Genomic DNA, 16445 nt, shown 5'->3' on the forward strand with positions numbered 1-16445 from the left:
GGAATAAGCTACTATACGCTTATATATATGTTAATATTAAAAATTAACAGTGATAAAAGGATGTGTTTTATAAAATATTTTATATAGTTATATATATATATACTAAATCATTTAAACAAAACTGGAATTATGATTATCTCGGGTAAGTTTTTGTTCTGATGTACTAACGGAATGTTGATTACATTTCAATGGTGTATACGTGTGATTCATTGAATTGTTCACTTGTTCATTACCAGTTAAATAAATTGATTTTGTTTGGTCATTTAAATTGTTCTTCATTCCATTATTATCAGTATTAACATCATTAACATTATTATCATCTGCTGTATTATTAGTATTAAGTGGACAGACAGTGATATGAGGTGTACTACGTGAAGTAAATGTATTCGATGAAATTACATTATTGTCACTATTATTAGTATTGTTATCTAAATAGAGAGGTTGTCTAGTTGATAATAAAGTACAAGTAGGATTAGATCGAAGCCAATTTTCATTGTCATTCCCTCCGCAATTTTGTTTGAATGATTGAACATTGTTTAAATAACGGTGAGTACATTGTGGTTGAGCTAAAATAGCTAAAATATATTCACATCTCAATTATATATGATGAAAGTAAATCATAATCAATAAATAATAGTAATTACTTTATTTGATAGTGTTAATTTTGTCATAGTAAGTAGTTCACACGATATATTATGCATTATTACATTTTTCAATTTAACATGGGTTTAAACTATGATTATTGAAGATTATATTTAGTAAATATTGTCAGCAGTATAGAAGTGTCACACATCTTAAACTATTATTATTTTTTCTCCACTTCAGCTGTTAAAACTATATTCTTCGACCCCTTGTATCTAAGATATATGGATTCTGATATGTACGTCTCTCAAGAAAGAAAATAATTCAGTTAATCCAGTTTTTCTTCATCATAATAATCAGGAGGCACTTTACAAAAGTGCATGAATACGTAATGTTAACATTCATTATTATTCACTTCGAAGAATTAAGAACAGGAAGGTTAATTGGAATATTTGCACATTCGAAAAAATTAAGTGGCTCAAATATTTGAGCAAGGAGTTAGCTAATGAATTCCTAGAAATTTTTTTAACTTACAAAATAACTTTCACTAAAGATGGATACAATTAAGAAAGCAGCTATCTGTTTTTTTTTAATGTCTGATATTATTTGGTTATTCAGTTTAAACATTTATATTTTTATCCAAATGATTTACAGTTAAAAGGCTAAACAAGTGTACTTAGTTTTTAAGATCTAAATTACACATAATCCTTTTGTAAAAATAATACAGTATCTAAATTTTATCCAACTGAGTAGGATTATAAAAATCTAAACTGTTTCAAATAATTAACTAATAAATAATCTGTTTCTTATACTATTAATTTGTAAACGCCGTGGAAACAATCTCGTTGTCTCTAAGCAATATAAAAACCTACTCAAATATTCGCCATACTTGTGATTTTTACGATATGAAACCAAAAAATATGGATCTTGATTTTTAACATTCAAATCATTACAAGTAAATTCATTAAGTATACTTTTTTAATTCATACTAGCTTCATATTTAAACTAAATAAAGTATGCATGAGGATTCATTAACACTCTTAGTTTCCTGATTATTTTCGTAGTTTATGGAAAATTTCAACTAAAATGAAAGAAGACAGAACAGAAGCCTTTCATAACTGAAATGATTACAAGTAACTGATTCATAAAATCGAGAAAAGCTCCTTGATTTAAGTAATGAAAGAAGTGTTTATAAATAATAGCATACTGTGATTTTTCATCAAGCTTCATGAAGGATACTCAAAGCTGTGATGTTTTGTCCAGACGTTAATTCAATAGCATTCTGCCAAATTTAGTGTTTTTAGTGGAAATGTTTGAATTCGTTTATCTTGGGCAGTAACGACGATTAGTCAGTCTTAATAAATTTGAAAGCTGAATAACTGATTTCTTGTAAGTTATAACACATCATAATCAAAATGAAGTTCACAATGAAACGTAGTCGTCAAAGTTTTAAGCAGGGATCTATACTGTTCTGAAATATGCGTTGCTTAATGAAGTTTAGAGCACTGATTGACGTCTTACTATGAACGCATATGACTAAATAAGTAGCTTATAAAACATGATGCCTAAATATGCTTCCTTGAACGACAAAGTGCGTAAAAAACACTGCATCCAAGGCTTTATAATTGATTATTCTAACTAGTTTTGTAGAAAATTTATCTCTGAAACATTGAGTACTTGAAAGATCAAATTAATTTACTATTTTAATCAATAAATTCCAGTGGAACTTCGTTCTTAGGTTAAGTAAGATTTCTGGAACCTTGAAATGATGTAAGGATAGTAACCAGTGTACTTTTTTATTGTAAATCTCTGCTATCAACATGGTTTACTTTTGTAAGCAATTAAAGACTATTGATTTCATGAATAAGTGAGTTATTAAATACAATCATTCCTCGATTGCTTGCTGTCAATAACAACCATGTCAATAGTAGTATTAGTAATATCCAAACGAACGACTTGAAAAGCTGTCCAGTTTATTCCTTACTGACTATGAACATGAAATAATCTGATTTTATTCTCAAAAAGATAAAAGAACAATTATTACTAAGGTAAGAGATGAAAAGGACCAGTAAGGTAAACTAAAAACAAGTGGTTTTTAACTTAATTAATAGGGTGATAAATTCACTTCATTTTCTTACTTTCCACGTAATCAGTGAAGCTGAGAAACACATAGTAAACTACTTGTATTTAGTATTACATTGATTTAGGTGTAACTTAGTGCCAACTTCATGAAGTTATTTAAATTGAGATTTTTTAATCCTTCCTTAACGATATTTCATTAGATGTTTTAGAATGGAAGTTTTGAATTTCTTATTGTATAACTGAACAGTTCAATACTGGATTTTGGTTTAGTTATCTAGGGAAACACAGGTTTCAAACTTTTCCTGTTATGGGAATATTATATAGCAGCATGGAGTTGTGTAGATTGTTGGATGTTTTTTGAGATCATGGACTGATCAATGTTATACCGCCGCGATAAGTCTGGAAACACTAGATGTTTAAACAAACATAATTACATGTGTATTTTATTATTAAAATGTGCTAGATTTTTATCAATACAAATTTGTTTCAATTTTTCACTTTTACTTAAATTTTAAGTTTTACGTAAAGTAATTCAATGAAATTATAACAAAATATTGTATCGCATATTTTATTACTCATGTTAGTGATAAAGCACAGATGAACATTCTTCATAAAAAGAACAATGTAACTTTTCAACTGATTGCAACAGTGATAGTGTTAATGAAATCAAATTACTTGATTTGAAGTGTTTCAAACTTTAAAATGGTTAGTTTTGTATCAAAGTTATTTGAAATCTCCACATTCAATGTAAAATATCTATTAAAATATGAATTAAAAGAGCTTTAGAACTATAAATTGTCAATATATTTCTGTTATTCTATTAAGTTTGTTAAGTTTGATATGAAGTTTGCTGAAAAACCTTTGCATTAACATTGAAAGATTCATCTATTCTTAATAACGTTTCCTTTTATACAACGAAGTAGTTAATAGTTTTTTACTAAAAAGTTCAGTAAATGCTTGGTAGTATTCTAATTCATTGGTTGTGTACATTTCTAATTGTCCGACTTATTTTACTTGTATTCATTCCATTTAACTGTAAAAAATAATATTGCATGTAGTACTTGTACTCACAGATATAAGTAGTGTGTTTCAGATACTGAAAGTAGAAATCTTACGGACAGAAAAGAAAAATGAGCAGAGAAAAGAAAACAGAAAGCAACTTTAATAATAACAGTAAAGAAAGAACACTGAAGTTTGTCAAGGACAACTCAAGGAAGATCGGCAAATAGTGCATAATGTATTGTTTTCATATTTTACAAATACAGTGGGTGATTTTACAGATTATAATAAATTGGTTTAGTACCCAAGACTCCATTCATTGCACTAACTAAATTTTTAATTAAATCTTAAGCCCGCTTCAGTGATGTTCAATGAAATAACTGGAATATATTGACAGTACACGAACAGTAATATCATTTGTTTACTAAATAACTTTTATGCTTCCTTGTTGAATATCTAATCTCTTATGATTTCATAACTATCATGATGATACAAAAGTGTTACGTTTTTTTCCAATTTCTTTTGATTCTATGCGTCACGTAAACCCAGATATGTAGTCATTTTGAGATATTGGTACATAATTGACTTAACCGCGTAAAACAGGACGTTATTAAGAACCTTATGTTACTTGGTTCGAAACTCTATTTCCGCTAAATATGCATCTAATCTACATTTCTTTAAACAAAAATAAGAAATTTGAAAAATAAAGATTACTTTATCCTCTCAATTTGTTACTTTTGATTTGGAGAAATAAACTGCTGAAGAATTTGTACAGTAATTCGGATTATGGAAGATTCTTTACGTGACTTGATCAAAAATCGAAAGGGGTCAAAGAAAGTTTACAGTCAATATGAAATGAAATGTTAAAATTAAGGGTCGGGCCAAATTATTTGAAAAATGCCAAATCTTATAGCTAAAACATTTATTTTTTTAGAATGAAATATTAGAAAGCTGATTGAATCATAAAGTAAAAACCGTAAAATCGATGTACAAAAGGATTATTTATTTTTGAAGATAAGATCCCTTGAATATAATCAAGTTTTATTCAAGTTCATTTAAACTTACGTTCTATGAAATGTCCAGTATGCAGTAAGATACTGTAATCATTTGACTTGTAGTTTTCATCCAAACTGCTTGGTCCAGACGAAAGAAGTGAAAGAGATACTGGAATACGAGTTGAGTAGACAGTTACATCATCCGATTGATGGTCGGATTTCATTGAAGTACTTGGTAATAATAATGGAGTTAATCTGCAGTCATCATCTATGTACGAAAGTATGAGAGATGAAAACAATCAGATTAAATGTTAAGGTCGAATGTTATACTTTTACATAAATAAATATTGAACATTTTTCATCAAAGTATTTAGCTAAAGAAATGTAAATATACTTAATTTGTACGGTCTCTCAACATTTTGATGAATTTCTGATCATTAGGAAACTTTGGATTCAAGCTGTATATGCAACCAGAGTCAAGTTCATTTGACCAAACATGACAATTAAAGATGTTAATGACAATTCATTCGAATGCGATTATTTAAGTAACCGTACGGATATTTTTGTGATATTCTAGAAATCCCATAGTAAAAGACATTTTCTTTAAATGATATCCAGTGAACAACATTTGAATAAAAAAGCTTCAGTAGGCCGTTGGGAATTCAAAAGCTTTCATCATCACCTTGTATCTAACTGTAATGATTTTGTACCCATACTATACTCAATGCTTAAATCAAACAAATTCATATCTGACTTTTATCTATATATAACTTGAGTTTCAAAATGATAATCAATTAATTTGACGAAAAAGAGTATTCTTTCTTTCTATGTAGTATACATTACTTTTTTACTCAATAACAAATTAGGAATCTATAATTTAATGGTAAGTATTGTCCAAATTAATTTATCAATGCATTTAACTGAATCATCATATTCAGTTTCTTTCAGCCGTTTCTAATACTAGTCAGCATTGGGCGTCGTGGTAAACGGTGTTCAGGCATACGTAACACATAACCCAACTATCTTATTCGATGAAGATTCACAACCTTATCAACTGATTTACCATTATCCCCTAATGCCCTGCGTCTAACCTCACTATTACTTACCTGATGATCCCAGCAGATGCAAGCAATATGTCTAAGACATCTGTGATCAAATACTAGCATACTAGTATACTTTACTTTTTTTACTCATCATATTCAATTCAGTATAGATACCATGAAAATTTATCAAATTTCAAAGAGATATCCTAATACATATTTTTTATACTTGTTTACTCTTTTCACTAATGCTTAGTTGTTTCGTTTTTTTTGTAATCATTTTCTAAGATTTTGTTTTAAAAAAAGATTCATTAATGATTGTAATAAGAATTATTATTTTGGTTATCTTTTGTAAATTACCTTCGGTAGTGCAAAAGTTCAAATCATTCTATAGCATATAAAATTCTTTCATTATAAAAATAGAATCAAATAAGATTTTCCATAATGATCTAGCTTCAATTGACTCATGATCTCAACTCTTGAAATAATGTTGAATTTATTTTGCCTTTGTGGTTTATTGAATTTTCATCTTTACTTTTTTATACAATGATTTAATGCATTTGTTTAAAAATCAATTTTTCTCATTAAGAAAAGAAGAAGAAGACTATCAGCATAGGGGTTGTGGAGATTATTAAGTTTTTGATTGAGATCATTAACCGATTGATGTTAGACGACCGTTGGAAACCTGGAAACACTGACGCATTCACGATCCCGCTCGTTGGATTCGAACCCAGGGCCTTCAGTCTCGCTCGTGAACCTTTCCAGGTTTCCAACAGTGGTCTAACATCAATCGGTTCATGATCTCAATCAAAAATAAAAAGACTAGTCGTTTTGTCTTTCTCACATTCTACACCTTTCGTCAAATTATTGATTAAGTTAATATAAATAAAAAGCAAGTGAAAAAAATCTTAATGGAAAGAATATAACAGAATGATAGACTACCGCTATCATTAATTTGTATTCTTGTAAAATGTTTCACAAGAGTTCGATAAGAGAACCTCGATCTAGACATAGATAGAATCAAATATCTGACTCAAGATATAATTTTCTAGGTGAATGTCAAAACTTTAGGTAGAATGTTATTCCTCTTTTCTATTTAACACATGATTTATGGAAAAAAATGATGTAACTGTTAAAATAGAAATTATTTTCCCATAATACTTGATGAAATGATAAGTCAAACAATAGCATTCTAACGGTGATTATTGATTTATAATTTACCTACCTCTTAGTGTCTTTTATTCTTTCAAAGTGTCAAATAATAAGGATCTGTGAATAAGACCAAGGTTAAATTAAAATTCATCTTTAAGGTGATAACTTGTCTACTTACATATAAACGATGATTTTATGATATTCCTTTCGATAAAAACTTTAGAAACATTTATGCGCAGTATACTCATCGTGACTTTAAGAACGCAATACGCTGAAATATTTTCATATGAAAGGAAATAAAAGTGACAGGTAGAAATGAACCATGCACCAGTGGATTATAATCTGAGCACATAATCATCCATAAATCTGTCGTAAATTATCGTTTAATATAGCAGAAAAGGATAAAAACAAGAAATATATCTATATTTTATAGTTAACTTCAAGGACTAATCTTAGTTAGACAGCCACTGAAAATCAGAAAGCACTGGAAAGCTGTTTCGTCCTAGTGTGGAGTTCTAATGAGAAACCGTGGGCAGCATAGTTCACATGCATTGAATGTGAAGCAGTTATCTATTAAGTACATTGAAAGATGGTGTTCGCAATATTGCGAACTGACTGAAGTTGTACATGTAAATCACTCGTTGCCGGCTCAGCAGTTTAGAGTTAGGCGTATGTGCATGGGACGTCAAGTCTTCAGTTCGACTACCGGTGGCGTAATCGGGGATAATCACTGTTGAGGGGTCCCACATCAGTCTTCTAGCACCCTCTAGTTGTTTGACCAACATCATATAATGATGTTAACTGTAAACTGAACTCACAAATCCCGTATTGTAATGTTCTTATATGTCTATCATAAAATTTGTCATTCAATAGAATTTTATTTTCACCATATATACATTTAAAAAAATATGATGTATAGAAAAACAGAAGGCCAGTTTCGCAATAAAAAATGATTATTTTTCTGTCAGATTTATTGGACTGAGTTTGTATCGATTAGGAATGTTGAAATACAAAAGTAGTTTGCTTGATTTTGACAACTGTTCGAGAGTATCAGTATGTATTTCATTTTTATAGGTAAATAGTAAAGTCTGCTTTTAATAATTAGCACTAAAATTTTGACATGAATAAAAATATAAAGAATACTTATAAATTATTTCAGTTATTAAGTTAGACATCTCAGGATAGAATAAATCAAAATGTACACAAAAATTTGAACAATGACTTTTAGCTAGAAATACATACTAATTAACCGCTGGTGGGGTTTAGCTCTCTTAGCTAGGTGGTTGGTTACTATTGACGATAATCAATCAAGATCAAAATCGTTAGGATAAACTGTCAATTATATGTGCAAGACTACGAACATTTCACTTCTACGTAGATTTTAAGCTGATGCTATTGTTCACCCAGGTGGCTTTCTTGAATATCTTGGCTACCCGCTCCTACCATTTAGATATTTCAACAAGTTATCTGTTTGCTTGTTTGTTAACTGATCCTTATGTCAAATAATTGCCTAGCCTATTCAGATGCATTTACGAAAAGTTTACGACCTTTCACTGTACAAGTTACAAAAACTTACAACCGCAGACATCGTGATGGCTGACAACGTGCATTGAAAAGAATGAATATTATTCCGATGTCGTCTTCTGAAATGCTATTATATAACTGGCGATCACTCAATATTTGTCATCAATACCAATTAAGAAAAAAGAAACGGATACTCGCTGAAATGCTTTGTGCTGAGAATTCTATATTATACCAAAAATATAATATTAAATAAAGCTAACAATAACAATAATAAATTCAGAAATCAAGATCAGTTAACATTCGCTTTATCAGCACTTTTATGAAGGATACTTTGTTTAGTATTGAAATCACTTAAGTTTGATAATGAAAAACTTATAACGAAGTGAAAATGTGATGATCGGCAAGGAAAATTGAATGGAACCTCACATGATAAGCCACAAATCTTCACTATCACATAATTAACTGATATCAAACTGTATTTTATCACATTGGTGTATTTTAGTGACCAGTTAGAAGAATAATACACTATTAGTAAGATACTTATTATGTATTTCCTATTTATTAACTGGGCAAGTATATGTTCACTATTTAAACTAAATTATTTTATTAAGTCAAAAATGAACTTTCATTTATAATTTTTTTAAAACCACGTCGTATCATAATAACCATGTTATCTACTATTGATTCATGAAAAAAGAACTATGCTGTTCAATAATTATAAAACTAATTGTTACATTCTACTTATATTACTTAGCAAAGTGTTACAGTTCAAATGGACACATGAATTTAGTTGGTCAACCGTTAAATTATCCTCAGTCTAAGATAGACAGTTATTTTAGTCTGTATTAAAAAAACAACCCTGAAATCTATAATTTATTATACTTTGTCTCTGTGTATTTCTTTCTGTCTATGTTTGTGTCTATTATCCCCTTACTTACTTACTCATTCATTCATCCACTCACATGCAAGCTATCTCTCTTTCTATGTCTTTACTGAATAAGAGTTATATTATTCATAGTAAGTCTACTGAATTCAATGCTGTGTTTAACTACCGTGACCAAAATAATAAATAAATCAACAAACAACAACAAATCTCAGGTTATTAAGTTGCTATTATTATTTTTTCGAAGAAAAAAAAGGGGAAATAATTTATTATTTTCATAAGTTACTAGAAATTATTTATTGAATTTGACTGGGAGTAAGCAAGATCCTTCAGTGGGCGTAGTTTTCACGAATCTTTTCAATAGAAAATAAATAAATAACGATAAACTATATCATTTAATTCACTTGGTATTGTTTGGCTTGTATCTTCCCATTGAGGTTTAAGACTGCAATTGATCAGTCTGTTATTGGCATATGTGCATACTGTGCGTATGCCTCGATATTAGCTTAATTCACAAGCTATTTGTAAGCAATGGTGGATAGTGGATAGTGAACATCAACTCTCTGAGATGCAGGTACATCCAGCTGACGAGTCCCAAATAGGACGAAACGCGCGTCATGGATTCCACTGCTAGCCACTATCCATCATTGCTTGTATCATTTAATGTTAGATTTCCTTTATTATTATTATTTGATCACCATGAATTTTAATGAATTTAATTTTATCGAGAGAAGAAAATGTTCTCAACTTTTTAAACATAAATATCATCAATTGATAGTTGTCTCTGATATTTCTTTTCAATCGAAATTATACCGTTTAAGTCAGTTTATGAGAATGATAATTTTAACACTAATAATAATAACGATATTTGTTAAAGATGATAATATTGATTATTGATGTTAACAAGCAATCAGAGTAGATATAAATCACCATTGATCAGTATACTACTCATTTGTTTTAATTAATTAAAATGGATATTATCATGTTTAAAACAGGAAAATTAGTTTTCTTTTCTTGTTGTTGTTGCACCTTCTAGATAAAAGTAAATGATTAACACATAAATTGAAATGTTTACTTAAAGATAATTCAAATCTCTTTGTTATGTAAAAACAATTTATAATTGTGCGTTAATATGTTAAAACATTTTAAGGATGTTCCATTCAGTTGTTTCATCTAATGCATAGTAAGTTTAATGAAAATGGAAAAGTAGGGAAAAAATTGTAGAAATTTAATCTTTGGTTTGATATTATCATTAAAACAAAATAAAGATCTAATCAATTCGTAGTAAGGTTTCATGATAGACTAGGATAAAGAAGGAAATCAAGATACACTGAATATATATATTTCATCTTTATTTGTTGCCACTTAACAACATACATCCCTCAAATACATGTATAACGAGATAGAAGTGTTTTCTGATTATGGGTAATTTGCAACTCAATTTCGGTTTATGGTAAAAATAATTTTAAAATTAGAATCATTTTGGAAAGTTTTTTTAGCTATAGATTTATTGTGAAAACATAATTTTTTTGAAACCCATCAATTTTTTAGTAATTGATTGATTCCATTAATAACTTAATCAAAGTATCATTTTAGCAGATTCCTCAAACAAAGGGTAGAAATTAGGATTAACAAGCTCGTAGATGAAGTTTAATTTGATGGTAAAACATTTTTAATATTAACGTGGCTTTATTGTATATTCAATAACTTTGTAGTGAACACACTCCTCCTGCCTATTGTCAAATTTTACACCTCAATCGAAGAAATCAAAAAGTTCAAACTCGAACTGAAATGATTAAAAAGCAGTTATAGTCGTCAAAAAGTGCTAGACTTTTATATTTCAGTATAATATTTCTGAGCTATTGTGTGTCTGTTAAGACTTTACTAACTCATAAGTTTAAATAGATTAATGTACCAAAACCAAATCCATTTTTATTTTAACAGATGAGATCATGAGTCAATTGAAGCTAGGCCACCATGGAAAACCTGGAAGCACTGGACGGCCGTTTCATCCAGCCGTAGAACTCCTCAGCAGTGCGCATCCACAATCACGCCTCACAACATTCGGATCTAGGACCTTCAGTCTCTTGCGCGAAAGCTTAATCTCTAGATCACTGGCACCACCGACATCCAACGTTGTTTTCAGGTTTTACACGGTGGTCTAGTTTCAATCAACTCATGATCTCATTTATTAAAATTACTATAATATCCACAAAACCCCTTCTAATACCAATTCCTATTTGTTACAAAATTCTTATTAACTTAAATCTAGAAACCTATCTTCCAATAACAACAACTACCATCTACTATATATAAACCATCAAGATACATTTTCCAGTGTATTTGTCCATACACTGAACAATTTATTTTTATAAATATGATACAACGGCATTGTTTCGAGTTGATTGTGATTCTGAGTTTGACTTGATTCATTCATAAGATTATTTGTGTAATATATCTTATTTTGTCATTTTATTTGTTTAAATTTCTAGGATTCCCATTATTTGGTATTTATTCAAATGAATGATTTAGACGTAATAAAATAAATTTCTAAAGTTTTTGATGGTTTTATTCTTTAACTGTTTTACAATTGATTTTAAACATGTTTGTGATTAGTGTAAGATAAAAGCCTGTATCTATAAATAATTCTAATAACTAATTAGACGAAATAGTAAAACCTTATTCAATGTTATTTACTGATTATCAGGTCAAGTTTATAGATCGGAATAATCTACAAGGATCACGTATATTTTATGAACACATTGAAGCATAGCTAAGTCTTTAATATTAAACAATACTAAGTATGTAGTTCAAGAAAGCTTTGATCTTTTCAAAGAATTCAGTAATGGCTTATCATTTAAAGAAATGCCATACAAAATAACCGACTCAATGGTAAAAAATATATAAATGCCAAAAGAAATCAATTTCCGATTCTTAGTTTAATAAAATAACATTCAACATGTCCAACATTATGGTTAAAAATAAAACTCAATTTCTGCATATAAACAAGAATTAATCTGGACAGTGTATAAATGAAACACTTTACAGATTTTAAGTCCAGAATTAGCTATAGTAATAATAAGGAATAATTAGCAAAAATACTTCAAATATAAATACAAATGAAGTAACTGTAATATTTTATATACTAAATAGTTTGTAATTTATTATAATACAGCTAAGAGATAATACAACAATAGGTAAAAAGATAATGTTTGGACACTAATTTCACAAGTATAATGAGCTGATAATTGAATTTTGGAGCAGGAATGAAAAATAGCTTGTGATCAGTTAAGTGATTTGTTAGATAAACGCCTGAACAATAATTATGGTCAGGGTATTAAAAGCTAAGTATAGAAAGAAGTAGTGTTATAAAATGGATAGCGTTGGCTTCAGTTGTATATGGTAATTTTTATTCATTTACAAATTTCAAAAGCCTCAAACATATACTCTCACCTTGCAACGTTAATTTGTAAACGAATACTTAGTTTGATACGACATTGTATAAGTCTCAAAGTATATGTCCTATGTGTAGAAAACTAGTGTGAAACCAGTAGTTGATTTCATGTAACATTAATCATGGAGTGGGCTTTTAAATTTACTAATATAATCCTGGGTAATTTGCAGAAAAAATCAGTCTGTTACAGTGTTCAGTTACTTTTCATGGGTAACAAGTGATACATTCCAGATATACTTCTAATTTTTTTACTTCCACAAAGCATATTGTGTTAAATAATATAGCACAGATGCTAAAACTATTTCGTATTAAAACTGAGATACAAAGTAGCGTTAACCAATGAAATATTTTTCTGAACTTAATGCTTGGTTTTCTCGGTGTAAACAGCACTAAAATGTTTGATGACTATACATCTAAAAGTGCGTCAAAAAGCTTTTACCAACCAACCAGAAATTAACTATACTGGTAATTTTAATCTATCAGTCGCTTTTCTAGGAAATAGTTTACATTTAAATGAGAGATAAAAACAGTTTACCTTGATTCACTTGTTCCGAAGGGTATCTCGCTCCACTGAGACAACCTGATCTTAGTGTCTGACTTTTATGACAAGGTAACGTACAATCATGTTGAGGGGAACGTAAACATTGAGATAAACTGAAACGTGATTCAGGAAGAATTTTCTTTAATTTATTTCTTCTTAAATCGTTTGATGTACCAAAATTATTATGCCATTTTTTATTACAATGTGTAGAAGTAGAAGAAAGTTGGGATTGTTGATTGTGTATTCGATTATGTTGGGAATCATTAAACGAATATGGAGATTCAGTTGTTCTTATTGTTTGTTGAGTTTTTGCGCTACGACATCGAACTATTACAAACAGAATGAAAATTAAAACAAGTGCGGCTAGTGTAGCTATCACCATAGCAATTAATATTAATAAATCAGAAGAAAGTAGTAGACCTCTGTGAGATTGATGCAACTGAGAACTCCATAAATTTGATACATCATTGTTTATAGAATGTGATGATAATTTCAATGTTTCTTCTGTTTCATAATCATTCATTCCATTATTATTATTGTTATTATTATGATTATTAGCTGTATTGCTTTTTTGGTCGTAAATTTTTAATCGAGATTTTTGTGGTCCATTTAACGAAGATGAAGAGAAAAATGGTTTTTGAACAAAAATATCTAAAACAGATGATGAAGTTTTTGGTGGTACACCATGATCAGTTGCTTGTAAATATAAACGATACATTGAAGTTGTAATAGAATGCCATCTTTTAGAGCTAGACTGTTGACCATTATTATTATTATTATTATGATTATGAGTAGTATCATCATTAGATTCAACTGTCGAAGAATATGTTATTAATGGTTGAGCTAAATATAACCATCCACTCTCTGAGTCCAGTTCAAATTGTCCACCCTCATTACCACTGAGTAAATTATATGTCACTTTTCCTCGTAGACCTTCATCTGGATCAGTAGCAATTAACTAAAAATCAAAATAAATTTTACGTTATTAAATAGACTCATAGTTTATAAATCTATTGATCTATGACATCTGAATATACTATCATGAATATGGTCAATTTAAGAACAAGGGAATTTAAATAGTACTGGAGTGGCTTATCGCTGTAAACCCAGTTATGTATGGAATGATGACCTAATGGTTATAGCGCTTTGAATTCATAGTCATATTTTACTCAGTTTTTGTAGTTGGATAATATCAATAGACATCAAATTAGAGAAAATTGTGTCCACAAGTGTACTTACTAGTACTTGGTAAATGAATTCCTTAATTGACCTATATACATCGTCAAAAAGTTAGCATATTCCAACTTTATATTTTTGTGCGATGCTAGTCCATTCCTACAAAGGATTATGAGACGGATATCAACGATACCACTGAGTGATTCTCGTTTTAGTTTGTCACTTGGATCGAAAACGCCAACCACTAAGTTTTTAACTGTTACGTAATATAAAGGCTCATTAGTGAACACTGTCGAGAGGCCCTAAACTAAAAACGACGGCTTATCGATTATCGATTCTCTGTAGATCTCTACATACTGTATATTCAGTCTAGGTATACCTAAAGGACATATAGCTATATCCCAAAATATAATATATTAAATGCATTCATACATAAACTTGGCAAGGTAGTTTTTGTATTGGTTGTTTGGATCTTCCCACTGATGTTTAGGACTGAAATTGATCGGTCACTTCATTACTTTTAATCCTAATCATTAGTAATATCTATTCGTTTACCATAATATAAAACTTTATTTCTATCGGTATTGTGTTTCTTATACAAAAAATTATTGAATTTTCTCACACTACTTTTGACAATGATATTCACCTGCATAATACTATTGAGTCTTCTTAAATATACTCTAGTTCATGTTTATATAAACTTGGACAAAATTTCCTTTACAAAAGAGTCTGATAAAGTTTTACAAAGAAATTCAGCATTCAAATATTATACATGTCACAAGAAGCTGATAAAAGCTGAAAAATCCTTAAACGAAAATAAGCTATTCCACTGAAATCATTAATTTCTAGTCTTTTGAATTTATTTTCATCGTACTTTTTAAACTTTTTATTCACTAGGGTGTAATTAGTTTATAGTGAAATGAATATGATATACTGAAGTTTGGTAGTTATTAATTATTTATGCCCAAGAATTATTTTTTTTAATGTATACAGATAAAATTGTATGAAAAATATGCATTACTGAAATCTTTTTTAGACTAGTCGGTGCACATCAAATGTTTCAATACTTTCTATAATCTTTCAGTTGATATTTGAAATTGAACTTGATCAATGTTTGTTGGAATACGAAATTCTTGAACTGATACCTTGAAATTGCTTGTACTTACTTACTTCTTACTCCTGTTACCCATCGTGATGGAACATAGACTGGCCACCAGTAGTCACCATCCAACCCTGTCCTGGACAATCCTTTCCAGTTCTTTCTAGTTGTTATTCATTCTTCTGTTGTTTGCTTCCAATTCACGACGTAGTGTGTCCTTTAGCCTTCCTCTTTTTCGTTTACAGCTTGCCTCCTGATGGTTTCCGTATTGTATGTTCTATCAACTACCAACGTCTTTTCCTGATTTCTTCCTCAGCTGTAATTTGGTTTGTTCTCTTCTACAGTAGACTGTTGCTGATGGTATCCGGTCAACAGACACTAAGTATCTTACATAAACAATTGTTTACAAATACTTGTGGATGTTTGATTATGGTTGTAGTAGTTCTCCGCGTTTCAGTTCCGTACAGTATAACTGTGTTTGATGTTCGTAATGATGATTCTGAATTAGATATTGACTTGCATACAGTTGTTTGGAGTTCCATATGTTCTTTAATTGTAGGAATATGCCTCTTGCATTGCCACTATTCATCTTTACATCTGTATCCTATCCACTTTGTTCATCGATGATGCTTCCCAGGTACGTGAAAGTTTCCACATCTTCCAAAGCTTCTCCATCAAGCGTGCCTGTAGTTACAGATATATTCATCCACTTAGCCTTAGACGGAATGAAGAGCGATTCCTGGGTTTTACTGATAGACACCGTACAGAAATACAAAGAAACAGGTCTACAATTTACATATATATATATATATATATATATATATATATATATATATATATATATATACGCGCATACATGTATCTATGTATATGTCGGTCTACAGTCCTAAACTGAATGTATTGAATTATTCATTTTCA

The 16445-nt window shown here is 29.6% G+C and overlaps 1 protein-coding gene across 1 annotated transcript in view; it reads right to left on the reverse strand.

Annotated features, from left to right (window-relative positions):
- Positions 1-16445, reverse strand: part of MS3_00001418 (uncharacterized protein) — a gene marked incomplete at its 5' end in the record, with an annotated part of 65040 nt that continues 48595 nt past the window's right edge. The window contains 3 exons of the mRNA XM_051208873.1: positions 1-575; positions 4729-4926; positions 13247-14210. Of these exons, the coding sequence (XP_051074277.1) occupies positions 112-575; positions 4729-4926; positions 13247-14210 (1626 nt within the window). The 3' untranslated portion in view covers positions 1-111. The remainder of the gene's footprint in view (positions 576-4728; positions 4927-13246; positions 14211-16445) is intronic.

Source organism: Schistosoma haematobium, chromosome 1 (assembly GCF_000699445.3).
Source record: "Schistosoma haematobium chromosome 1, whole genome shotgun sequence".
NCBI classification, from domain to species: Eukaryota; Metazoa; Platyhelminthes; class Trematoda; order Strigeidida; family Schistosomatidae; genus Schistosoma; species Schistosoma haematobium.